General features: G+C 36.5%; 4 protein-coding genes across 5 annotated transcripts; 1 reads left to right on the top strand and 3 right to left on the bottom strand.

Moving 5' to 3' along the window:
* Positions 1-297: 297 nt before the first annotated feature.
* On the bottom strand, positions 298-4,583 carry LOC111806425 (mitotic checkpoint protein BUB3.2-like). The gene is made up of 9 exons (XM_023691741.1): positions 4,335-4,583; positions 4,132-4,262; positions 3,970-4,052; positions 2,558-2,824; positions 1,950-2,025; positions 1,347-1,427; positions 998-1,076; positions 802-902; positions 298-711 (listed from the first exon to the last, which is right to left on the bottom strand). Exons 1-9 carry the CDS (start codon positions 4,452-4,454, stop codon positions 624-626), a joined length of 1,026 nt encoding a protein of 341 aa, XP_023547509.1. The 5' UTR covers positions 4,455-4,583; the 3' UTR covers positions 298-623.
* A 4,319-nt stretch (positions 4,584-8,902) lies between these two features.
* On the top strand, positions 8,903-10,244 carry LOC111790352 (transcription factor bHLH85-like). Its single transcript, XM_023671263.1, has 4 exons — positions 8,903-9,550; positions 9,637-9,702; positions 9,791-9,856; positions 9,935-10,244. Exons 1-4 carry the CDS (start codon positions 8,903-8,905, stop codon positions 10,037-10,039), a joined length of 885 nt encoding a protein of 294 aa, XP_023527031.1. The 3' UTR covers positions 10,040-10,244.
* Positions 10,245-10,898: 654 nt separating this feature from the next.
* On the bottom strand, positions 10,899-17,695 carry LOC111798363 (vacuolar-sorting receptor 4-like). Its single transcript, XM_023681458.1, has 12 exons — positions 17,167-17,695; positions 15,638-16,330; positions 15,444-15,532; positions 15,275-15,344; positions 15,118-15,201; positions 14,399-14,478; positions 14,227-14,308; positions 13,962-14,044; positions 13,815-13,881; positions 12,999-13,127; positions 11,715-11,824; positions 10,899-11,394 (listed from the first exon to the last, which is right to left on the bottom strand). Exons 1-12 carry the CDS (start codon positions 17,471-17,473, stop codon positions 11,296-11,298), a joined length of 1,893 nt encoding a protein of 630 aa, XP_023537226.1. The 5' UTR covers positions 17,474-17,695; the 3' UTR covers positions 10,899-11,295.
* A 2,117-nt stretch (positions 17,696-19,812) lies between these two features.
* LOC111806780 (pre-mRNA-splicing factor CWC25-like) lies at positions 19,813-24,413 on the bottom strand. Of its 2 annotated transcripts, XM_023692246.1 has the most exons (5): positions 24,218-24,413; positions 22,155-22,428; positions 21,508-21,568; positions 20,353-20,967; positions 19,813-20,067 (listed from the first exon to the last, which is right to left on the bottom strand). In XM_023692246.1, the coding sequence occupies exons 1-4, from the start codon at positions 24,283-24,285 to the stop codon at positions 20,354-20,356; spliced, it is 1,017 nt and encodes a 338-aa protein (XP_023548014.1). In that variant the 5' UTR covers positions 24,286-24,413; the 3' UTR covers positions 19,813-20,067; position 20,353. The 2 variants fall into 2 exon arrangements, with proteins under 2 accessions (XP_023548014.1, XP_023548006.1); XM_023692238.1 differs by lacking the exon at positions 19,813-20,067 and having other exon boundaries at positions 20,110-20,967.
* Between the last annotated feature and the right edge of the window lie 238 nt (positions 24,414-24,651).

Here is a 24,651-nt window from a genome sequence, read left to right as displayed (position 1 = left end):
CACCTAAAATAGAATCAACCTAGAGTTGTTCAAGTTGATTTTATAGTATAAGGTCACCTAAAGACTATTTGGACACATTAAGAGTAATGTTCCTATAATGAAAAAATCTTTTGCGAAGGAGATACCTAAGCTAATGTATGTATGAAAAAAATCACGATCTCAAACATTAGATAATTTAATGCCAAAATGGGACCTGAACCAAAAAATTAATATGATGGATTAAAATCGAAAAGGATTATCTAATTCACTTTCAAGGCAGTTGAGGTAAATCAACTAGTATTGTAGGAAGGACAAAAATAGATGAAAAATCCAAGTGTTATCCATATCCTTAAAAACAATAGAGGAAATAAGTTTATAGAAACACAGAATCTGTACACGTTTAGCATACTACTGATGGGTCCATCCCAAAATCTAAGGCTCCGTCTCTCTCACCTCACCAAGAACAAACAGAAGTTTGGATAGNAAAAAAAAAAAAAAAAAAAAAAAAAAAAGCCTGCCTGGTGGACTCTGGGAGTCACTCGGGACCTTGGCTCTAACACCATCAAGTAACTCTAGCAAGAAAAACAATGGAGGGCTACAGAACGACAAGCATGGACCACAGGGTGAGATGTCTGTGATGTTAATCATGTGGGAGGATTTGGGTATACTTTAGGCTTTGGCTTAACTTCTATTTCATTTACACTGCGGACATATATGGCATCTGGCTCATGGCTACAAAATAAAACAACAAAAAGAAAGAGCGATAAGAATGTCGTCGATGCATCGTGTGTGAGAGTGTCAAAGAGAGGAAAGAGAACATACGGTTTATCTCCCTCTTCGAATGTGTAACTTGATGCTACGGCTAATAGGCGCCCATCTCTACTAAATGATAGTGCTGCAATACTTGTTGGGTATTTTGAATACTGAAATATGGGAGTTATAAAATGGTAAGCTTTTGAAAACCGTAATAGTCATGGACAGAGGCCAAACTATTAGCTCACTGGTGGAAAATCCTTACCTGATATAGCCTCTTCTTGTTGTTCCCATCCCAAACATTCACGAATCCATCACAGCCTCCAGTTGCAAAAGTACCATAGCTACAGCATGAAAACAGATCAATATGGAAGCAGGGTAGAAGGTTGTTTGCATTACAACTTTAGGATATAATTTACTGATTGCCAGCACAATATTAACATGGTTAATCATTGACTGGTCAAAATACGTAGCGAAGTAAATCATTTTCTAGTTTCTGTATGTAGTGTAGATGTGACAATGTTTGCCAGTTCGATTTTGGAAGACTGCAATGCGGTGCCTATATATGTTCTCACTCAAACTAAGTCAAAAACTCGAATAAACCATAAACTCACATGGGATGGAATGCAATTGCATTGACCGGATAGACTATGTCCCTTCCAGCCTCCAGTTTTCTGTGACATTTGAATGCGTATCTACAAAAAGAAAAAATCACGTACAGGGAATTACAGCTCAAAGTCTATCAATAAAAAACAAATATCATCTTGTTGAAGGAAAGCATATAGCCATCTGTTTACGCACGATGCTTTAGAACCTGTGTAACCTTTTCATAGATTACACTCTAAAATGCATAATATAACCAGAGAAGTTGAAAGCTAACATATACATTAAAGATCAATTTACACGATAACTTTTCGAGCTGTTTAATGCATGTTTGTTTTCCATCGAAAGAAGCAAAAGGAAAAAAATATATATATTATACAACATGATCGCTAAAATACATCAAAAGAGGATAGCCTCAAGACGCTGAGCCAAGAACTAATAGCAGGGACTAAAATATAATATATCAAAATCTCTGTATCTCTAGATATTCATTCCAATCAAGCATATAGAAGATATGAGGAATTCACATATTGCAGAGAACACAATGAATAAAAAGAATAAAATGTACAATGATAAACATTTCTTGTTATTGTTTAACTACCAACAGCACCTACTTTTTGGCTTGACTGGCATCCGAGGGATCAAAAAATTCCATGGCAACTCGCCCTTCAACTGAACTAAGAGCGTATCCTGCAATTAGAGAAGAAAATTTATAAATCTATAAACAATTGCAGTATCAAAGGCATGATAGTGATCCCTTGCAGTTTAGTTTATAGAAATCATAATTTTTTTTAGTGAAACCACGCTTTCATTGAGAAAATGAAAGAATACAAGGGTATACAAAAAAAAAAAAAAGAAAAAAGAAAAAAGAAAAGAATGGTGTATAGCCTAACTACAAAAAATGACTCCGATCGAAAAGAACAATATCAGGAAAATTGATGCACGCGATTGAATCATTTCCAAGTTAGTAAAAAAGTCTTAGGCACTAGCCTTAAATTGAAAACCTATTTCACTAAGAGTAAGGGAACAAAGTATGTACTGGCAGGGAATCGACCAAAATTCAAAACATATGAATAACTCAGAGAATTACATCGTCATTTATCAAGAGGAAAGGCAGTTCATGCATCAGCAATTTCATTGTAAAGCTTAGATTAATACCTGTTCCATTAGGATAATATCACATGCATCAAGTGTAGTTTCATTTTAAGGGTTAGATGAATACCTGTTCCATTAGGATAACATCGCACGCTTCGAGTCTGATATTTCAATGAGGATTCCCTCCTTTGCTCAGGTTGAGACATATTTCTCAAGTCATAGACGTTAACATGCCTTCCAGCAGTTGCTACAACTAAACGATTTCCCACTAGAGAAAGTGAGTAAACACGTTCAGGCTGAGGATATGTTCCCACGAGAGTATGTTCCTGCCCACTTGCGCCTCTAGGATCCCAACACTTCAGTGTTTTATCCCAACTGCCAGTAATTAATTGCCCTGGAAAACCATTGACCTACGTTGTCAAATTTCCTGCATTAAGATAACAATAATATAGCTGATATCTAAAATGCAGTGACATCGTACATATTTCCATTAAAAGAAGTTTGGCACCATAGAGATTCCAGAGCATGACAGAGAATGAGAGAACTATTATTCACCACTTATTTTCAATTCACCAGTTTCAATTAGAAAAACCATAAATAATAGCTCACCTCATACTTTACAGAGGCTATTATATCTATAATCAAGTTGTAGACTCTTAAGTATATAATTCTATCAACCAGAAACAGAAATGGGCACACAAATCCCATTCCTCTTGCATTTTCAACTGAACACATTTTTCAAGATGCTAGCAGGTGTAATAATTTAAAAGTAACCAAGTTTTACAAGGGGCGGAAAAAAAAAGACACCAAGGGTTCATCCACTTAAAAGTGAATTAGGACCAATGTAGTAAGGTCAAAGTATCACTAGGTTTTCCATTGATACAATTTATTGATGTTTCTATTCATTCCTTTTCGAGTGAGATAGAAAAGGATCCCATCAACTAGTGCAAATTGTTAATTTACTAAAACACTATCCAATTAAAGATTCTCAATAGAAACATGCATACAGGTACAGAAAGTAATGTCCTTCTCGCAGGGTTTCTCAGAGCAACCATTTCTAGAAATTTTCCCTCTAATTCAAAATCATAATGTGTATGAGTGTATCCCCTCCTATTTTGGGAATTCTTAATTATGAAAAGATTGCAAAATCGACCCCAAATAGGTAAGTTACAATTTAGAACTTGGACTTTAATTTCATCAATTTCAATCACTAACAAGTTAGTGGAAAAAATTAACCGTAACGACTTTCTTAATGTTTAAGGAATAAATGATCACATTAAAAGTCTGAGGATTACATTGAAACTATCTTAATAGCTCGAAATTTTATAATAATTATCAATGAATAAGCATATAGCGAGTAAGGTCATAGAGAATCATCTCTAGTTTTGCTTAGTTCTAGTTCATGACAAGTTCTAATTCGACCATCTCTTACTATTTTGGAACTATACCAATTCTACAAAACCAAATCTCAGATTAACTTCCTAAATGAAATGACTATGCAAGTAGAACTTCATTTTCCATTAGAAAACAAAAATATACCTGCCGCGTAAGAATACTCGACGCATCGCACAGGTGCGTCATGCTTCCCCAAGATATCCTCCTTATTATGGTTAAAAACGAGCCTGAAAGCATTCAAAAAGAAAATTAAACTTGTTTCCGAAATTCACAAGCTCCTAACGTTTCAATATAAGAAGCACTCACCTCCTGACGGTGTTGTCAACACTCACACTGAATCCCGAAGAATCATCGTGGAAACAACAGTCGAGCACAGGACCACCGTGTACGAACTCACCTCGGAGCACGTTGTCACTAGCGTCGTACAAGCGCACAGTCTGAGAAGAAGAAACAGTAAGATAAGCTCGGAAATGAAGTAGAGATAGAAAGAGTTATTATAAGTAATTTACCTTGTCCCAAGAAGAAACAAGCAGGTGATCACTGTGGTTGGAGAATCGGAGATTAGAAATGCCGTCGGAGGGAGGATTTGAAAGCTCCCGGCCAGTAGCCGGAGAAGGAACCGCTGTCATGGCGCAAATTTCTTTGCTGCTGCCAGATGAGATGGAGAATTAGGGATCTTCTCTGTGAATCTCCGCGTAGTAGGGAGAGGAGGAGGGAAGCAGATTTCGAAATTTGATTTTGAATTTGTGAGTGGCGTGAGAAGATGAGCCAGGGGTTTTATGATCCGAATTCAAAATTCAAAATGTTATTATTATTTTCTCTTTTTTAATTAATAAAAATTAATAAAAATTAATAAAAAAAATACCCTTCTACTTTATTTCAAAAATATTTATATTAAAAAAAAAAATTTAAAAATACTTTTATAAAGAACACAGTTCAGTTGTATTTTTTAAAATTATTTTAAAATTTTAAAGATATTATTAAAAAAAATTCCATCTAATATTTCAAGAATTGTAACTTACCTACTATATAACTATGGTATAAATGTAATATAAAAATAAATAAAAAATTTAAAATATATTAATAAAATTTGATAAATCTAGATTTTAATTATTCATGAAAAAAATTTGCAACCAAAGCCCGATTTGAGGTATCATCTTAAAAAATTCACAAAAGATAGTAAAGAAACTTAGACAAAATTCTTCGATGTGAATCTCGGCCCAACCCATAAGGGTTTAATATACAAAATTCTTTTAATATTTAATGTATAAAAATAATTATTTTATTTTATTTTTCTTCTAGTTTAATAAATATATTAAATTGAAAATTTTGAATTAAAAATACTTTTTCTTTTATATTTAATATATTAAATATTGATTTAAATATTTGAAAATAGTATACACATATACATAACTAAAATAGAAAATAATGGTTAGAAACAAGTACACTAGAATTTCTTTAAAATAATAATAATAAATATTTCATTATCGCGTCAGCACATTCACTCAAAATTTTAATTATCAAGAAAATCAAATTTGGATNTAGCCATTATTATTTTTAAATAATTAAAAAATATTATTTAATTCCTTCCCCTCTTCATTACCATAAAACCAAATCTTAAATAAATAAATAAATAAAAGAGGACATTCTCAAGAAGAAATATAATTGCACTAAAATAATAATTATTGATATTCTTTTTCTCCTAGTTTATTACTCCAAATATTTATTTATGTGAAAAACATTTAATTATTTTGTCATAAATAATTGATTATATTATATTTTCTGAGGAATTAAGTTTCCTTTTTCTATTTTTTTTCAAAATTTTTGATTTTTTTCGCTATGATTGAAAATAAATATATTTCAATGAAAAAATATACTAATAGTAAATCAGCGAGCAGAGATCATATTGGTTAGAGAGGATAACAAAACATTCTTTATAACAATATGGAAACTTATCTTCAGTAGACGCGTTTTAAAACTTTGAAGAGAAGCCGTGAAAGGAAAAACTTGAAGCAAACAATATTTGTTAGTGGTGGGCTTAGCGTGTTACAAATGGTATTAGAGCTCGATAGCAGCTGGAATTAAATCATTACAACTCGACCTTAAACTCTAAATTCGAGATCACAATAGTTCATAGATTTTATATACAAATAGTTACATCTTGTTCATTCGAGAGATTTCTAATCCAATATAATTGGGAGATTGTGTTCTCCACACATAATTTATGAATTAAAATATAAACAACATGCACATTCAATGAAAAAAAAAATATTATTATTATTATTTACTAAATTATTCTTAAAAAAAACATTTTTTAATGATGTCGAATTAATTAAAAATTTTAATTTCTATATTTATAATAATAATAATAATAATAATAAATAAATAAAAGTAAATTAACGCGTTTTCAAACTTGGTCGGGTTGATGACGCTGCCAGCTCTTCCCAAGAAGGCAGTTGAAATCAGCTCCAACGATCGTGATGGCATGCACATAATTCATATAATTTTAAATAAATAAATAAATAAAACACAAGGATTTTATGAGTAATAAACAAATTTTAATTCATATAATTATTATTTTTAAATTTATGTTAAATTAATGGACAAATGCGGGCATATTTTAATTATTTTATTTGGCAATTTGAATCAATTGTTTTTTTACAATAATATTTACAATTTCTTTTTTAAATAAAGATATTGATTTTGTTCATTCTTTTATAGCAACCGTGTATTTTTATTTTATTTTATGCCATATTATTTATTCTTTGCCCAATTTTTTATTTGATTATAATTATTTAATTTTTACTAAATTAATAAAAATATCAATCTTATAAAATACTCTAAAAAATACCTTTATTATTATTATTGAGATATTTTTTTTATATAAAATACAAAGTTTAAGAATATTTCGGTTAAATTTGATTTATTAAACTAAATATATGGATACACAGACAGTCTTTTAATTATTATTTTTAAATAAATTACCCGAACTATTTCTCATCGAACAACAACGTTGGAAGAGGATTCAATTTGGATTCTGATATTTAATTTAATAATTTTTTTATTAAATGGTAAAAAAAAATATTTTTTTTTCTTGACGTCGTCTAAATCTAACCCGAGAATTAAACGCTTTTTAAATTTCACTTGGAATCCATGGACCACTCATAAAATAAAGTGAATATTTTTTAAAAATTTGTCATTCCATTCCAGCTTATGTTTTTATTTTTAATTTAATTTAAAAAATATGAATATCTTCAAAAACAGCATATATTCCAAACAGGAAAATCTGAATTTGTTTAATATTCAGAATGAAATCTTTCTTGTCTGGGGTTAACACGAGGCTAGACTTTGAAATTATATATCATAGGTCGGTCAAATAAAACCAATAATGCCAAATTAGTTGTTACAATATTTATATAAAATTTGCATAATTATTAAAATTATAATTTAACCTAAGTTAGATTCAAATCTAGTGTAACATTCCATTTTTTATTTTTTAATTTTAATTAAAAATTTAAATGTTATTTTTCTAGAATAATGAAAAAAAAAAAGAATAATTGTCACACGGAGCTGAAATTAATAGATTTATGATAAATTTAGACGTGATTAATTGTCGTTGTCCCTTAATCGAAGTCTTATTTGGTTATTAATTGAGTTAAATTTTTTTGAATGAATGGAAAAGGCACTAAAGAGTATGCCCTAAGAGAAGTTCCAAAGGGCATACTCTTCAATTTTAAACTCAAAGCATTCCACTCTTTAGGGTTTAAAATAGGGTCTCAAAGGTCATTATCACCACAACCCACAAAATTATTGTAGTTTTTTTTTTTTGTCTTCCCAAAGTCTATGGATTATGTGGACCCAAAGTGTTCTTTCTTCTCGTGGAGCGGTAAAAGATCGATCTGTCGTTTGAATAAAAAAAGGTCAATCTGAGTCGGAGTTAGTATAGAATGAAGGGGTGACCCTGATGTTATGTAGACATAAAACCAACTTCTTAAGTTGTGGATGGAGAAGAGCGACCAGTAAAATTTGTATGTCAACCGAAAACCCAGATAAAAAAAGTATAAAAAGAGAGATTGTATATGTGAGATCTCGCATTAGTTGAATAGAGGAACGAAACATTTTGTATAAGGGTGTGGAAACCTCTCTTTTGTAGACGTGTTTTATAACCATGAGGCTGACAACAATACATAACAGACCAAAACAGACAGTATTCACTAACGGTGGACTTGGATTGTTACAAATGGTATCAGAGTCAGTTCTTGTGCGGTGTGCTAGTAAGGACGTTGGACCCCAAGTGGGGTGGATTGTGAGATCCCACATCCGGTTGGAGAGGGAAACTAAGCGTGTGAAAACCTCTCCCTAATAGACGCGTTTTAAAACTGTGAGGCTGACGGCGATATATAACAAGCCAAAGTTGACAATATCTGCTAGCGGTGGCCTTCTAGGCCCCTAAAAGGGTGGATTGTGAGATCTCACATCGGTTGAAGAGAAAAATTAAAATAGACGTACTTTAAAACCATGAGACAGATAACGATACGTAACACGCGAAAACTCGAAAACTGTTAATAAACTGTTAATATCTATTAACGCTCGAATCTAGGACTCTTCTAGATATCAACAACAACCTTCATTCTATCTAAAACCTATTTTATTCTTTGCAACATATAAAATTCTGGACTCATTCCCTCAAGTACCACCAACCAAGTTCATCATTTTCCTTCTGATCTTGTCTTAATCTCCATTTTGATACTCCTAATCATGATCAACAAGCCTAAATTGATATCTCTTGAACTAAAAAACAAAAAGAATCCCTCTTTTTTCAGGTGATTGAGTATTAAATTTAAGTTCATACTTTGGATGAACTGAAAAGCTGCATTTTTTAATCCATTCATGACAGTTGGTTAATCATTTGAGTTGGCTTCTGGGCCCATTTATAAACTGTGATGATTTCCTTTATTAATTCAAGTGAAGTCAACTTCATTTTGTTGCTATCACATTATAAATATGAGCTTGTTCATCAATTATCTTCTCAAGAATCAAAGAACAAACCAAAATCTTCTGTTCTTAAGATAGAACAATGGAGCCTATAGCAGAAAGAGAATGGATCTCTGAGGAATCTGATTTCATGGCTAATTTGCTCAGTAATTACTGTCTCCCAAATGAGCTAAGCTCAGATTTGAGCTTGGAAATCCCTTGTGCTTATTGGGAATCCAATGAACCACCATCACTGTCCATGGCAGCCATGGATGAACCTTCTTATTATTCTTCAGATTCCCTCCCTCTTTGGCTGCCTAATGGTGCTTCTTTGTCCTTGGATTTCTCGATGGAGGATGATCGCTTGGACGACAACGGTTCGAGTCGAAAAACAAGGCAATGTAGGCTGCAACACTCCCTTGCTGACCCTGCTGCTGCTACTGCTGTTGCTGTCAATGGGAAAAAGAGGAAAGCTGAGATACATGAGAAAGTTGCATCGATGTCGGTCGTCGAGAACTCGAAGAAGAGGAACGCAAGGCCACCGAAGATCATGAAGCTTGGTTCGGCTAGCTGCAATGAAGAGGATCACATTGGTCAGTGCACAAGTAGCTTCAGCTCTGAGGAGTCTCAAGAAATCAATGGTGGAATTAGTTCAAGTTCAAGCTCAAAAGGGTCTGCCTCTTTGACCTCAAATGGGAAGCCAAGAGCTAGTAGAGGCTCAGCCACTGACCCTCAAAGCCTTTATGCAAGGGTAACCCTTTAAACTCTAAACCACTCCCCTGTTTCTGTCATTTCCCTACACTTTGATATCAAAAACTTAAACAAATTTTCATTCAGAAAAGAAGAGAAAGAATCAATGAAAGGTTGAAGATCTTACAAAGCCTCGTCCCAAATGGCACGAAGGTAAGTCGATATCGATATCGAACGATCATATCTCAAACGATATCAGTGTTTAATTGTTGATATAAGTCTCGTTCGATTTGGCTTGCAGGTTGATATCAGTACAATGCTTGAAGAAGCCGTTGAATATGTGAAGTTCTTGCAGCTTCAAATCAAGGTAAATGATGATTCAAAAGATTAGGGAATATGTTCTTGAATCAAGGCTTGATTTTTGTGTCGAATTTAATCTTTGCAGCTGTTGAGCTCTGATGATCTATGGATGTATGCACCAATTGCTTACAATGGAATGGATATTGGACTTAACTTGAAGCTCATGAAGCAAGACAATGCATCACAGTAGATATTGTTTCTTGTCGTAGGAACAAAGGTGATAGAGGTCCCATTTTAATTAGCAGATTTTAAGGTTAAGACTCTCATTCATTTTGGATTCAAGAGGGTATAATCATGAGAAGGGATGTGTAATTTTGGTCCTTCTTTTAAGCTATGTAATTTGGGACGTTCGAGTTGTTTAGTTTGATCTTTCTAATGCTAATTATCCAATTTGATAACTTTATATGTTTATAATACTTCCGATCAAGAGCTTAGGGACCTGATATGTAACAGCCTAAGCTCACCGCTAGCAGATATTATCTGCTTTAGCTTGTTACGTATCGCCGTTAGTGTGAGATCTCACATCGATTGGGGAGGAAAACGAAGCATCCTTTATAAGGGTGTGAAAACCTCTCCCTAGTAGACGCGTTTTAAAAACCTTGAGGGGAAGTTCGAAAGGGAAAGCCCAAAGAGAACAATATTTATTAGAGCTGGATTTGTGCTATTACAAATAGTATGACAGACATCGAGCGCTGTGTCAACGAAGAAGTTGAGCCCTGAAAAGGGGTAGACGCGAGGCGATGAGCCAGCAAGAACGCTGGGCGAGCGATGTGTCAGCGGAGAGGCTAAGCCCTGAAGAGGGATGGACATGAAGCAGTAAGCTAGCAAAGACGCTGGGCAAGCGATGTGCCAGCGAGGAGGTTGAGCCCTAAAGAGGGGTGGACACGAGGCAGTGAGCCAGTAAGGAGGCTAAGCCCTGAAGAGGGGTGGACACGAGGCAGTGAGCCAGCAAGAACGTTGACCTCGAAAGGGAGTGGATCGAGAGATCTCACATCGATTAGAGAGAGGAACGAGATAAGAATATAAGATAAAGAAAAAAAAGACGGAAATTTTCTTTTCTATTGTCTCGACACCGACTTTATTCTTATTTTGCTTCAAGACCACGGCTCGAAGTTATTTAACGGTACGTACAATCATCTCTATTGGTACAAAGACAAAGACGAGAAGAAAAAAAAAAACGTGTTTTCTCTAACATGAACAGATAGCAATGTCATGAAGCTAAGTTATGTTGTTGGCAGATTTCTCATATGCTTCAAGCTAAATTCCTAGTCAAACATATAACCTAAAACCTACAAGTATCTTCATCCGTCAACAAGTTCACAGCCTCTAACCAATGAACGCTTTCAAGTTTACAGCCACTACATAACATAACATAACACGACGTGAGATCTATGTCCAAAAATTTGACGAACGGATTCAAAAGCACGACGAACGACGTCAATCGATTCACATATGGTCCTCGTGGACGTGGTTAGGCACTTCTCCTTGGCTGTCCAGGGGCATATACTGTGCCATAATAGCTCTGATCTCAGAATCCATATATGCCTGCACAAACAAAATCAAAGACAGTCTATTCATAGCCTGATATATCGTGTACGTGTCGGTATAATCTCGGACACCTCTAATCCAGGCACGAGGTTGGGTCCTTTTCTATATGGATATTCCGATTCTAGAAGACGGGTCTGCCTAGGTTTTTCGAAATTAGAGAGGATGTCGAAAAAAACATCTGTCCTGTCTGTTTTAGTAATAGAAGCATGCTATCAAGTATGGTCGTTTCTTTGGTTCGGAAAAGAAAAGCTTATTTTAGAGATCGATAATACTCGAACACGAACAATACGGTAGCAGCCGAGCAGAAAATAGCTTACCCTTAATCTGTATTTGTATACCATATATGCTCCACCAGCAGCAATAGCCAGGCCTATCAAGATGACCCAAAAGAAACTCCAAGATGATTTCACTGCACCAGCATGCTTACCTGCACAGGATGACGGATAGATGAGAAAATAGTTGCATCTTTCAAGTGTTCTTGGCTATATTTTTCGTTTATTACTCGATATGCGAACTTTGAGAGCTTATTTCGTTCGTATGAACGGTGTTAAAATTCGTATGCATTCCAAATGAAGTATCACAATTCACGCATTCGTGAAAGAGATCGGGAGTGATTGGACTTCCTTTACTAATATTGTGAGATCTCACATCGGTTGGAGAGGGGAACGAAGCATTCCTTATAAGGGTGTGGAAATCTCTCTCTAGCAGACGCGTTTTAAAACTGTGAGGTTGATGGTGATATGTAACAGGCCAAAGTGAACAATATTTGCAAGCGGTGGGTTTTGCCTGTTACAAATGGTATGAGATGCAGACACCGGACGTTATGCCAGCGAGGACGCTGGACCCCCAAAAGGGGTGGATTGTGAGATCCCACATCGGTTGGAGCGGGGAATGAAGCGTTCATTATAATGGTGTGGAAACCTCTCCCTAGCAGACGTGTTTTAAAACTGTGAGGTTGACGATGATACATAACGAGCCAAACCAGACAATATTTGCTAATGGTGGGCTTGGGCTGTTACAAATGGTATCAGAGCCAGACATCAAGCAGTGTGTCAGCGAGGGCGCTGACCCCCAAGGGGGCTGGATTGTGAGATCCCACGTCGATTGGGGAGAGGAACAGAGCATTTCTTATAAGAGTGTGGAAACCTCTCCTTAGCAGACGCGTTTTAAAACCGTGAGGTTGACGACGATACGTAACGGGCCAAAGCGGACAATATTTACTAGCGGTGGGCTTGGACCGTTACAAATGGTATATCAGAGTCAGACACGAGACGGTGTGCCAGCAAGGATGTTGGACCTCCAAGGGAGGTGGATTGTGAGATCCCACATCAGTTGGAGAGAGGAACGAAACATTCATTATAAGGGTGTGGAGACTTCTCCCTAGCAGACGCGTTTTAAAATCGTGAGGCTGACGGCAATACATAACAGAACAAAGTAGACAATATTTGTAAGCGGTGGACTTGTGCTGTTACTAATATGACCTGAGAAAAGGTCGTAGACCCATAGCATACGACGCCCTATAGCAATTTCCGAGGGATGGAACATGAACAAGTATAGAAGTTAGACGACAATAATTAAATCGTGTCGAAATTTATACTTACTTATGCATGTATCATGGTCCCTCATGTATAAAAGATCACCACTACAACTGCAGTCATAGCTTCCCCACGTATTCGTGCAGCTACACTCGGGACATTGACAAGCCTTCCTCTCTTTGCATTCATTAATATCTGTTTAACGAAAAGGACAAACAAAATACAAGAAATTCAAAAGTTGTAAGTTACGATATGCTCGAGCCTCACTCCGCACTAACCCGAAGAGAAGCGTCAAGAGACAACCACAGACATAAGTTATTACGTTTTCAACTTAAAGACTTAAACCCGGACGTCGGAATGTTTCACCAGCCATCCTAACCTTACACTAAGGCACCCCATGATGTAGACCTTATTGAATATTGTAGAAAGAAGATAGTAATTACACAAAAGCCCAATCAATGGAAGACTAAAAGGAAGCTTAGAAAGGTCTCGCTCCGACCAAACCCAAACTATACTCGTGAAAGTTTGCTAGCAATGAGAAAACACTGAGACTATAAGATCCCACATCGATTGGAGAGGAGAACGAGTGCTAGTGAGGATGTTGGCCTCGAAGGAAGTGGATTGTGAGATCCCACATTGGTTGGAGAGGGGAACGAAGCGTTCTTTATAAGAGTGTGAAAACCTCTCCCTAGTAAACGTGTTTTAAAAACCTTGAGGGGATGCCCGAAAGGGAAAGCCCAAAGAGAACAATATCTGCTAGCAATAGGCCTAGGTTGTTACAGGGACGAACCTCCCCCCCACCCCGCTTACGGCTCTTTACCCCAACCCAACAGGATCTAGAAAACCATGAACGGAGCGTTCCAACAATCGAAGTGTGTTTACCTTCACAATTTTTGACACCATCACCTCTAAATCCTGGAGGACATTTACACTTAGCCTCCCCATTATCCTGTTTCAACAATAAGAAAAAAGTTATAATCAACGAACCTAATGAGGAAAAGGCAACGGAAAAGCTTTCAAAGAACTAACCACACAAGCAGACATCGAACGTCCATTACGACTTTCTTGCCAACAACCGCCATTGTTTACGTTGCACCTTCCAGGCCCTCTAGCTGCCAGTCCAAGAGAGACAATATTAGCTGTCGTGTCGTAACGTACGACGGAGTGGCAATAAATTGTTGCACAAAATGATATTTTCAGATCTTGTAAGTGATTTAAGCAGAGGTCTTGACCCCTCTGTGGCATAATGTTCTATCTTACAGAAAAAGGAAATGATGAAGCTAATTGTGGTTACCTTCACAGATGGTGTAACCATCTCCTTTAAGCTGCACCCCGTCTACCAACGGGCACTCACAAACCCTCCCACGGTAAGTATCCTGAATAAACGCGCGAAATAATTACTGAAAGCTAAAACAATCAAATAGCTATATAGAAACTCGATACGAGGCGAACGAGTTGTTTCCTACCTTGCAAGCTGTAAGATTGGCTGCCTTATTATCCTGCCAACAACCACCATTATTCTCCAAGCATTCATTTGTCTCAATATCTGCAATGAATCATACGCCGCTTGAGAGTTTTTCAGCAGATATTGTCCTCTTTGAACTTTCCCTTTCGGGCTTCCCCTCAAGGTTTTAAAACGCATATGCTAGGGAGAGGTTTCCACACCCTTATCAGGAATGTTTCGTTCTCCTCTCCAACCGATGTGGGATCTCACAATCTACCCCCTTGGAGACACAACCTCCTCACTGGCACACCACTGAGTGTTTGGCTCTGATACTATTTGTAACAACCTAAGCCCATCGCTAGCAGATATTGTCCTCTTTGGGTTTTCCCTTTCAGGCTTCCCTTCAAAGTTTTTAAAATGGGTTTGCTAAGGAGAGGTTTCCACGCCCTTATAAGGAAGATCTCACATTCCACCCTCCTTGGGGGTCCAATGTCCTCACTAGCACATTGCTCGATGTCTAGCTCTGATACTGTTTGTAACAGCCCAAGCCCACCGTTAGCCGATATTGTCCTCTTTGAGCTTTCTCTTTCGGACTTCCCCTCAAGGTTTTTAAGACCCGTCTGCTAGGGAGAGGTTTCCACACCCTTATAAGGAATGCTTCGTTCTCCTCTCCAACCGACGTGGGATCACACACATATCAACTAAAAAAACTTATCCATGTGAAGAGAAAAGGCAACTTACCACTACTCAAACAAATAGATGGCTCAGTGGATTCCTCAAAACCTGCACAAATGGCCTTCAAAACAGCACCCTTAGCCAGCTTTCCTGCATGGACAAAACTATGTTAAGGAAACAACCAACATTTTATCCAAGGACGACAATAAGCGCAAGCACAAACCTCGATACTGCCGATTATTGACCACGAGAGTTGGCAATATGGTTACATCGCCCCGTGATCCCTTCCCAATCTAAAACCAATAAATTTTCAGGCACGACGTTGCTGTTAGTATTAGATTAATAGTTTTCAACAAAGAACTCGAAACAATTGCTTTAAATAATAGCACAACCTGAGCTTGTTGCTCTTCTTTGAGGACAGGATTTTCAGAATCAGCATTTGGGTCTCCCATGCACTTTTCTATTGCGTCGACATCGAGCCCTGGGAAAAAGGTCAGACAAATACTAAGGGACCATTCACCGTGATAAACGACCGACCACTATCCTTCACGACAAAAAAAAAAGGTACAAAACATTAATCACGAACCGAGTGACTTGATTACAGAGTGAGCACAGTCCTGGTTGTACTTCTTCTCCTTCATGGGACATCGAATTTGAAAATCAGTCACATAGTCCCACCAAACCCAGGGCTTTCCACTATCATTTGCAGCTCGAAAAACACATAGCTGTCTCAGGTTTTCAATAACTACATCTTTTCCATCATATCCCGACCTAAAATCCTGCTCGGGATCAGGAGCACAGTATCTTCCATGATTGATGCACTGTGATTTGCATTGTCTGCTTAAGGTGAACGCCTCGGGACAAAACCAAGTTATATAATGCGGCGTAAACTGAGTATAGTGACGCCTCTCAAGTATCTGTGCAGCACCCTTGAATTCTTTCAAAAATTCCATCAACATGTCACACTTGAACCCACATTCATCGTTACTATTAGTCCAAAGCTCGTATTCCACACGGTCATCGGGATGCGGAACAGCTTCTCGCCAGTCAAGACTCAGGCTGACCATTTCCCCAGCATTGATTTCTTTCTTTAACTGTTCGCTGAAACTCTTTCTTATAAGCGCAGACGGTATGGTTATATTCTGTACGTATGTCGCAGTCGAACCATCCTCTTCAGGTGAGTCCATAGTAATTAATGGCTCATCGAGATGGTCTGCAACAAGAACTGCAGAAGCACCGACCTTTTGAGCGTTCCAAACCTTAAGAGCAAATAAACAGTCTGGAAAACGGGCAACGAAATAAGATATCAGACAAATTGCTAAAACCATTACAAGAGCATTGACATAGGGTTCATAAGGAAATCTTATAGTGAAACAAAAGTACATCAAAACCTACATAAAATGGTTCTGAACTGATAAGTTACTTCCATGGTATGTGCAAGAATTATCGAGCATAGAACGAAAAACGTTAAACCAAGTAAGATTGCAAAGACATAACGATAGTAAGGACGGGATATCCCCGCCCTCTGAACCGGACGTGAAGGTCTCCCTTCATCGGGCTGCTCTTGCTGAAATCATTACCGTTCAGCCACAAAAGCCTTCAGCATATCAGCCTCTACAAAACCCAATGTGCAAGAGCAACAGAACCACAACTACAGAACTAGTTTCTAAAAGCGTGAGATGCCACATCGGTTGGAGAGGGGAACGAAACATTCTTTATAAGGATATAGAAACCTCTCCCTGGCTGACACGTTCTAAAACCTCAAGGGAAAGCTCAAAGAGAACAATACGTGCTAGCTGCGGTTTGGGTGTTTACAAAAAGTGAAGAACAAAATTCTCAGAAGAAACACCCCATCAATCAGCCATTAGAAGCCAGCAGACCATCAACCAAGCTAAAAACCCAGTTCATCATCAACTAGAAGTATGAAAAAACAAGAACTAACAAACCAAAAAGACATCATCAAACCACCAGAAGGGTGTTCTTCAGGAGCTAAATCAAACCATTCACGTATTACAACCTAGATCAACAAAAGGGTAACCCAAAATCACCATAACCAAATCAATTTAACCTTAAAAAACACGAAAAAAAAAGCAACAATCACAAGAACAAAGTTACCTCCACGGTCAACCATGACGAACAGAGGAAGAGACCCTGGTTTCGACTGGAACGAAACATGGAAATCACTGAACTCTTTACACCCTTTTTTATTCTCCTTAGGATAAACCAACATACCCGCCAAGCTACCTCCATACTGAGGAATCCCAAAATTTCCAATGGCAGAATCGTAAGTTCCCCTGATTCTCTCAGGAGAAGTAACCCTCAAGCTATTTTTCTCCACCACAAACTTCGCCGCCGACAGGGGAACCAGACATAGCAGCAGAAGCCATGGAAATGGAAAACCCCCCAAATTTTGGTACCCCATTAAGGAAAAAACTCGTGGGTTTTGCTCAATCCCTAGATTTGATTCTAAATCTGTCAAGAAATGGCGAATCGCACAGCTCAAAGCTTCCCAGTTACTTGAATTTTCAGTTCTTGGAAGCTTTAGTCTCTCAAAAAGATTCCATGGCGCATTGGGTTTAGACTTTATGAAAGGGAAAGAGGAAGATGATATCTATCTTTATTGTTCTTACATTTGGTTGAATTTAATTAGAATTAATTACTTTATCTTAATCCTTATTTTAATACAATAATCTTACTAATCTCCAATAATCAAGCTTGTTGGACCCAATCTTGGAAGTAGTTCATATTTTAATCCAAAATTTAAACAAAAATAATTATAACATGAAAAGTTTCAAATAATTTTTTAAAATGAAAAATTTTATAATATTTTTTTTCAGATGAAACAAAACGTGTTTGGTTATTGCAGTCTGCATTCATGCTAATTTGTATTTTCCTTTGCATTTTAATTATTGCTGTCCTTTTTTTATATTTATTTTAAAAAAGGTATTTCACTTTAACTTTTTTTAATTTTAGCAATAAATAAATAAAACAATTATTATTATTATTATTATTATTATTTTGTGATATAATGTAAACTCTAATTAAAGAAACAATAATTTTAAAGCATAATAAATTTAGATTTAAAACTTAATAATTACGCGCCTAATAAACGCTAATAACTCCTTCAACTAATAATCGTCTCATTATTTAATTTTTTTTTTTAACGTTTAAATTGAGTGGATAGTTTATGAAATTATCAGATTTGTTCCCTTCGAACTGATATCCAAAGATTCCCCTTTGAACAGACTCTTAAAGGTTAGGTTGTTGTCTGCCTCTACAGAAGAGGTTGACTTACCATTTTTTCCAGCCACATAGCGAGTGATGACTCAACCTACTTATTCTTTCACTGTAAAGTTGGTAAAGCGGTTGGATGATCAGCTCCTCTTCTTTACAGTCCAGCTGCTTCATTCATGGACGGTTTTTAGCCCAAAAAGGAGCAGAAACTCTTTTTTTTTTTAATTCTTAGTCAAATTTAAAAAACCGTTTTTGTTTATTTTAAAATTTAGTTTAAATTTTGACCCAAAAATAATAAAATAAAATAAAAGATAAGGGCAGGAGCCCTACAATTATGAAGCATCCACATCAAAGGACAAAGATTTGTCCTACAATACAATAGGATACAATAGGGTTCCCCACGAGCAAAACGTTCCGTGGGAATGATCGAAGATATTATTGGTGGAGGACCTTTCTTTTCAATTTGAACCATAAATTTTATATGTTAATATAGGAATACACAACCATACATTTGGACGCCTCATTTGAGGTCGACAAAATTGTTCTAAAGAAACCTTCCCAATGTCTTTTAGCTCTCGTCGTTTTCTCTCTCTATTTTCTAATTTGTTGGTCGTTGCTCATCATGGTCATTGACAACAGGTGAGCGTTGTGCTGAAGCAGTTTTTTGAGCATGTGACAACATGGAATCTTTCAACCATATTTGTAACAAGACTCTAGCCCACCGCTGGCAAATATTGTCTGCTTTGATCCATTATGTATTGCCATCAGTCTTACGATTTTGTGACAACAAGAAGTCCTCCAACTTTATTTCTAACAGTCCAAACCCACCGCAAACGCGTTTTTGCCTGTTACGTTGTTAAGATATTACATCACGAGCGGTTTTGAGTTATTCACTTGATTTTTTTCCTTAGTAAGAAACTATACATTCTTGTCGGGTATCTATTTTGAGTGTCGTGAATCATTTTGCATTCCCATCTCGTTGTCCAATATTTTCCAAAATGTGTTCATAATTGTTCTTAGAATTAAAAAGTCAAACCAACCAATATTGACTTTGGAGTCTTATCATTTAATAGCCTCACATTAATTAATAAGGGGGAGAGAGAGAGAGAGANAAAAAAAAAAAAAAAAAAAAAAAAAAAAAAAACTCCATAGCTGAAGAGATCATCATCCATCCATGGGAACATGTTTGATTGTTCATGTTCCTCTGTTTTCAACGCAGGAGCCATTGACACAGAAGCATGGAGAGCAGATGGAGTCAGTTTTACATGGCACAAACGTAGCAGGACAGGTAATCGGAGTTGATGACGACAGCTGAATCGCCTCATCCCCGGCGGCGCCCACGGTGGCGGATTGAGCTATAACCACCATCAAAACCACCATTGCCACAAAACCCACCACCCTTTTCGTCTCCATTTCTCTCTTTTTCGAGTTCTACTTGCTTTTCCATGGCTTTATTTATAGCAGATTTAAGCCGCCAATCAATGAATTTCATCCATATTCATACCCATCTTGTTTGACATTCATAGATCGAGGACAACTTATTTAATATTACCAAATGTGACTTTGATTCAATGTACCAACAACTTTCTCCAATAATGTCTCTAAATTTAATAATTCTCTAGAGTCTTAGTAATTGTGACACGAGGAGGTTTACAAGACAATCGTTTGACCCTACAATATTTGACCGAAACGTTCCCGAAATAAGCCACCGTAACTTATCAGCGCTCCAATTCGCATGTTATTATCAATGCCTACTACAGCTTTCCAGTCTAGTTTTTTCACCTGCACCATGGAAATAAGATCGATTTACCACATAATATTGAGTTTCAAGATCGACAACTGAACCTCGAATGAGATAGGTTCTTATGAAATGCAGTAGTTTGGGTCGAACAGAATCAGGCAATTCAATTACATTGAGTTGTGACAAACAAGAAGAAGCAGGAGAACAAACGGGAGAGGATGTTTTAGGAGAACACAAGCTACATCATTTCAAATGCTTCAATATTTTCGTCAAACCATATTCACTAAAGACTCAACAAAATCAGATGGCATCTAATTATTCCATACCCTATGAAGCAAGAAGAGCTTCAACCTTGGCGATTTGGTCCTCTTCGTTCTTCGGGGTTGGACTCCGGTTAGCCTCGTGAAACAGATCGTGCTTCCATTTCTCTACACGGGTACCACCACTGGCTGGATATCCTTGCCTCCCACCAAATCTGTCTCTTCCCCTGTAATTCCCACCACCACCTCCATTGCCATACCTTTCTCTCACCGAGTACCCTCCTCTCTTCATCTCATCCCTTTTGGAAGCCATATCTCCAGTAACGTGCTTACTAAGTTTATCGGAGTAACGGGTGTCACGGCCTCTTTCTTCTCTCCGCTCTCTTCCATCCTGAGGCTGGTGTGGATCACTCAGTTTCTTACTCTCTGATGCCATACCTGCTTTCTCAAAATTTTCATTGTCGGGTGTAATCTTCTTCTCCCTAAATGCAGGCCTTTTCCGAGCAGGAGCTGATGAATCAACCTCCAGTTTTGAGGACCCGTCACGAGTCCTTGTGTGATTATCCTCTTTCACGGTTTGTGGTATCTCATCTCTTCGCTGTGAATTGTAAGTTGCTGTCTTTCCAGATGCCCTGTCACTATTCTTATCCTGTTCCTTTGAATCCTTCCACCAACCCCGCCCTAAAAAGGAAAAAAAAGATGCTAAATCATGAGAGGAGAAGCAAGAATAAAAAGGTTGAAGAGATGTTCTAAATTTTCCCATGCAAGACACTGTCATTATACAGGTCCAGAAGAAAGAAACGTAACCTCTAAAAGATTGTATATATAACATTTGGGCAACAGTTAAAAAATAAAAACGCATCCTCCATTTAAGATGAAAGGCAAAAGAACACCATATCAAAACTGCACTAGTTTCTCTCCCTAAATTTAAATTTGACACTAGAATTGTGTTGACATGCCAATGCCTATATTACCACTGATCCATGAGTGCGAGGGAACAAAAGGGTAAATGCATTTACTACAAAAACAATAGTATCTATTTAAGAGGGTCGATATAATAAGAATAATAAAACATGCTTAATTGCTATGATTAGTAATGTTCTGAGGAATATACTAAAACAGTGTTATAATATAAACACGACCGTTGCACAAGAGAAAAAATAATGAAAAGAACTCGAAATAAGTTGAAATTTGGGCTTAAAAGGGAGTAAAGAAACCCACCACTAGATGAACTCCGACCAAAGCTTCGACCAACTTGCCCGGCACTACCACGTTTGTCGTGCTGTTATAAGACATGCACAGGCAAGCCTAAGAAGTTATATACACGGATGCACTTGAAGGCACAGGGCTGAACAAGATTCCAATTACATCAGCCCGGCAAAAATGTTGGGTAAGCTAAATTACAACAAAGAACGGAAAAGGCAGGAGAAGGGAGGAGAGAGAAATAGAGAATTATTACTTGCTAAGCTATTTAATGTTATCGATATGGATGGGGAAATTCCACAGCTATGTAAATATAAGATAGCAAAAGAATATATTAATATTTGTTTGACCCGACAAACATCCTTCGAAAGCCATAAAAACATGCTACAACATAGTTTTAAAAAGTGTGAAGAGTGTCGCTGAAGCATCTCGCCTTGCACCTTACTGAGGCGACCCACATCAAAGTGCATGCCTTAGGCTTTATTTTATTAAGGAAGAAAATGCTCTGGGGGGATGTCTACCTTAAACAATCTCTTCTAAAAAAACCCTTATTTCACTTCAAAACAACATCGACTGAAACCAAATTAGAATCATGCTAATTTTATTTTTAAAACTAAATAAGAAAGAAATTATCAAAATTAATTGAAAATTAATGTAGCACAAACCTGAAAATAAGATCGTGATCGTGGTACTTCAGTGGGATTCAATGAACGTTTAGTCCCTCCCTCTCTCTCATCACTGTTCCTGTTTGCTCCTTTGCTAACCCCACCTTCTGGATGAGAATCAAGTGCTAATGAAGACTCATGGGGTGTCACATCTTGTCCCTCATGTCGCAGCTCATGTTTCTGATCCCGATCTTTATTATCTTCAACATGAGAACTAGAGTTTCTAGATAACTTCTCCTCTAATGGCTTCCTGTCCCTCCTTGACCTCTTTGGACTAGTAACAACAAATAACATATTTAAGTCATATTAGAGTTCCATGATTAGGTATCAGATGGTACTTACATGCATTAATCCCTTATTCAATCTGAAGTATTATTTTGAATTAAATATGAAGAAAAAAAAAAAAAAAAAAAAAAAAAAAAAAAAAAAAAAAAAGAGGAGCTTCAGAGCCCTCACTTTTGACTTCGAAATATTTGTTTTGGCCATTTTGGAACTGGGGAAATTTAATTGGCATGATGCAGGGCTGATAACAACGACATACTACCAACTAGCCATAAAAAACCATGAATTAATTTGAAACTAGAACTAATACACATAAGCAACTACCAGACTGAGCATTGCCAAAGCAATTGTCCGATCATTTCTTTGGTAACAATCAAAATATATGTTCTTCGTAGCTTGGAGCTAGAAATATACATATATGCAAGCAACCTTTTTCTAAGAATACGCAGGTCCTCTCCACTGAATGCTCATTCAATCAACTAAAAGAATCTATAAAAGAAATGTGTGTTCTAAATTGATTGGCAAACTACAATTTTCACTCATACATTCAACATTCAGCATCCAACAATCAACATTCAACCATCAACCACTTCGACTACACATTAGCATACACTTCAGAGTCCAAGCACTTCAAAAGACATGTGAGCACTCGAGTGCATAACATGGAAATAAACAAGGTAATATAAAAAAACAATATATAAGGAGCTTTCACCAGTGACCACCAATGTAGATACTTACCCATTCACACCTATGAACTTCACAAGCACAAATGCAGACAAAGGGGCATAGATACAACAAAAGAGATGATACGAACACAGCAACACATTAATTTCTATACACTATGACATGGGTGCATCACATTTTTTCTTATAGAAGATGTGTACATATTGGTATATTTAATATTTCAAACTAGATAAAAACACAAAGTTGACATTCAAAAAAACAAAAATATGTTTCATCAAGAACACAAAAGGCCAGGTCAGTTGACAATAATATATATAGATATATATATACACACACTCTAGAATTTGGTGTGTCGGATAAATGTCCATCACATGTCAATACATATCCATGTCAAACATGTGTCCATGCTTCCTATCTAAGAACAAACATTAATCTTTCAAAATACAATTTCCAATCTCACTTTTACAGTTTTGTTTATGAATAACCTCACATCATTAGAGTGAAAAACAATGGAGCATAAATGAACTAGTTCGTCCTTCCATACAAAAGAAATACTGAACTAATACTATTTACAGCTCAAATTTACAAACTTCGTTAAACAAATAAAACCACCTCTCACGTCATTAGTGAGAAAATAGCGGAGCAAGGCTTAAAGACAGTACAACCAACATAAGGAGGGAATGAGTTAATTTCTATTCCATCTTCCAAAAAAAAAGATCTCCAAAATTAATAAACTAGATCATCCTATCATACACGAGCTCCATAAAACCCAATTCCCCGAGACCCATTTAAACATATCATATCAATCGACACTGTAACAATAGACAAATCAAATTGAACAAATTTACGTTCCAAACAAAAATGAAAGAGCCATAATCGAATATGAATAAGAACGCCAAATGCACAGTGTTCCTTCCCATCAAGATACCATCAAACAAACTAAACCACACGCGACGTCACTCAATCAAATTGGGGGAAAATCATGGAAATTCCAGAATCTAAACTGAAGCAGACACAACGACAATCCATTTAAACCGAACAAATTCTTATAGATGAGGAGGAGGGGATGCAATCGGAAAAGGGTATGAGGAGGGTACCTGGGTTCTCTATCGAATCTGGAACGGTAGCGCTTGGAGTCGGATTCCCGAGCTTCACGGCGTGACATTTGCTTTCCCGCTCTTGATTATGTCAAAGAAAATGGAGCAAGAAAGTGAAACACAGAGAGAATGGGAAGTTAGGGCTTCGTCTCGCGGGAATCTGGAGAAGTGATGATGATATCGCAAGTAATCCTCAAAATTGCATTTTTTTTTTCTTTTATTTAATACATAAAATGTTTATTATTATTACTAATTTTTAAATATTTTCTATAAATTTTAAATTTTATTGTACTTTCTCACAACAATAAAATTTTAATTAGATAATATATTTTAAATTGTTTGAAATAAATCTTTTTTTTTTATTTAGAATTGATGTTAGTAATGTGTGTAAATATTTAATATTTAAATTTCATTAATTTTTAATTTTTAATAAA

Source organism: Cucurbita pepo, chromosome LG01, assembly GCF_002806865.2.
Source record: "Cucurbita pepo subsp. pepo cultivar mu-cu-16 chromosome LG01, ASM280686v2, whole genome shotgun sequence".
Classification (NCBI taxonomy): domain Eukaryota; kingdom Viridiplantae; phylum Streptophyta; class Magnoliopsida; order Cucurbitales; family Cucurbitaceae; genus Cucurbita; species Cucurbita pepo.
Note: the sequence above shows the minus strand (reverse complement) of the source record. Positions and strands in the feature narration are given on the sequence as shown.

Coding starts and splice junctions, on each gene's coding strand:
- LOC111798363 (XM_023681458.1), bottom strand. CDS start 17,473: ATGGGGTACCAAAATTTGGGGGGTTTTCCATTTCCATGGCTTCTGCTG. Junction 13,882..13,961: donor GTTCGATGTCTGCTTGTGTG/GTTAGTTCTTTG, acceptor TTGTTGAAACAG/GATAATGGGGAGGCTAAGTG. Junction 11,395..11,714: donor TATACAAATACAGATTAAGG/GTAAGCTATTTT, acceptor TTGTTTGTGCAG/GCATATATGGATTCTGAGAT.
- LOC111806425 (XM_023691741.1), bottom strand. CDS start 4,454: ATGACAGCGGTTCCTTCTCCGGCTACTGGCCGGGAGCTTTCAAATCCT. Junction 2,825..3,969: donor CGAGTATTCTTACGCGGCAG/GTATATTTTTGT, acceptor ATGGTTTTCCAG/GGCAATTAATTACTGGCAGT. Junction 903..997: donor ACAAGAAGAGGCTATATCAG/GTAAGGATTTTC, acceptor CCCATATTTCAG/TATTCAAAATACCCAACAAG.
- LOC111806780 (XM_023692246.1), bottom strand. CDS start 24,285: ATGTCACGCCGTGAAGCTCGGGAATCCGACTCCAAGCGCTACCGTTCC. Junction 22,429..24,217: donor AGATTCGATAGAGAACCCAG/GTACCCTCCTCA, acceptor TGTTGTTACTAG/TCCAAAGAGGTCAAGGAGGG. Junction 21,569..22,154: donor GATCACGATCTTATTTTCAG/GTTTGTGCTACA, acceptor GTCTTATAACAG/CACGACAAACGTGGTAGTGC.
- LOC111790352 (XM_023671263.1), top strand. CDS start 8,903: ATGGAGCCTATAGCAGAAAGAGAATGGATCTCTGAGGAATCTGATTTC. Junction 9,703..9,790: donor TCGTCCCAAATGGCACGAAG/GTAAGTCGATAT, acceptor TTTGGCTTGCAG/GTTGATATCAGTACAATGCT. Junction 9,857..9,934: donor TCTTGCAGCTTCAAATCAAG/GTAAATGATGAT, acceptor TAATCTTTGCAG/CTGTTGAGCTCTGATGATCT.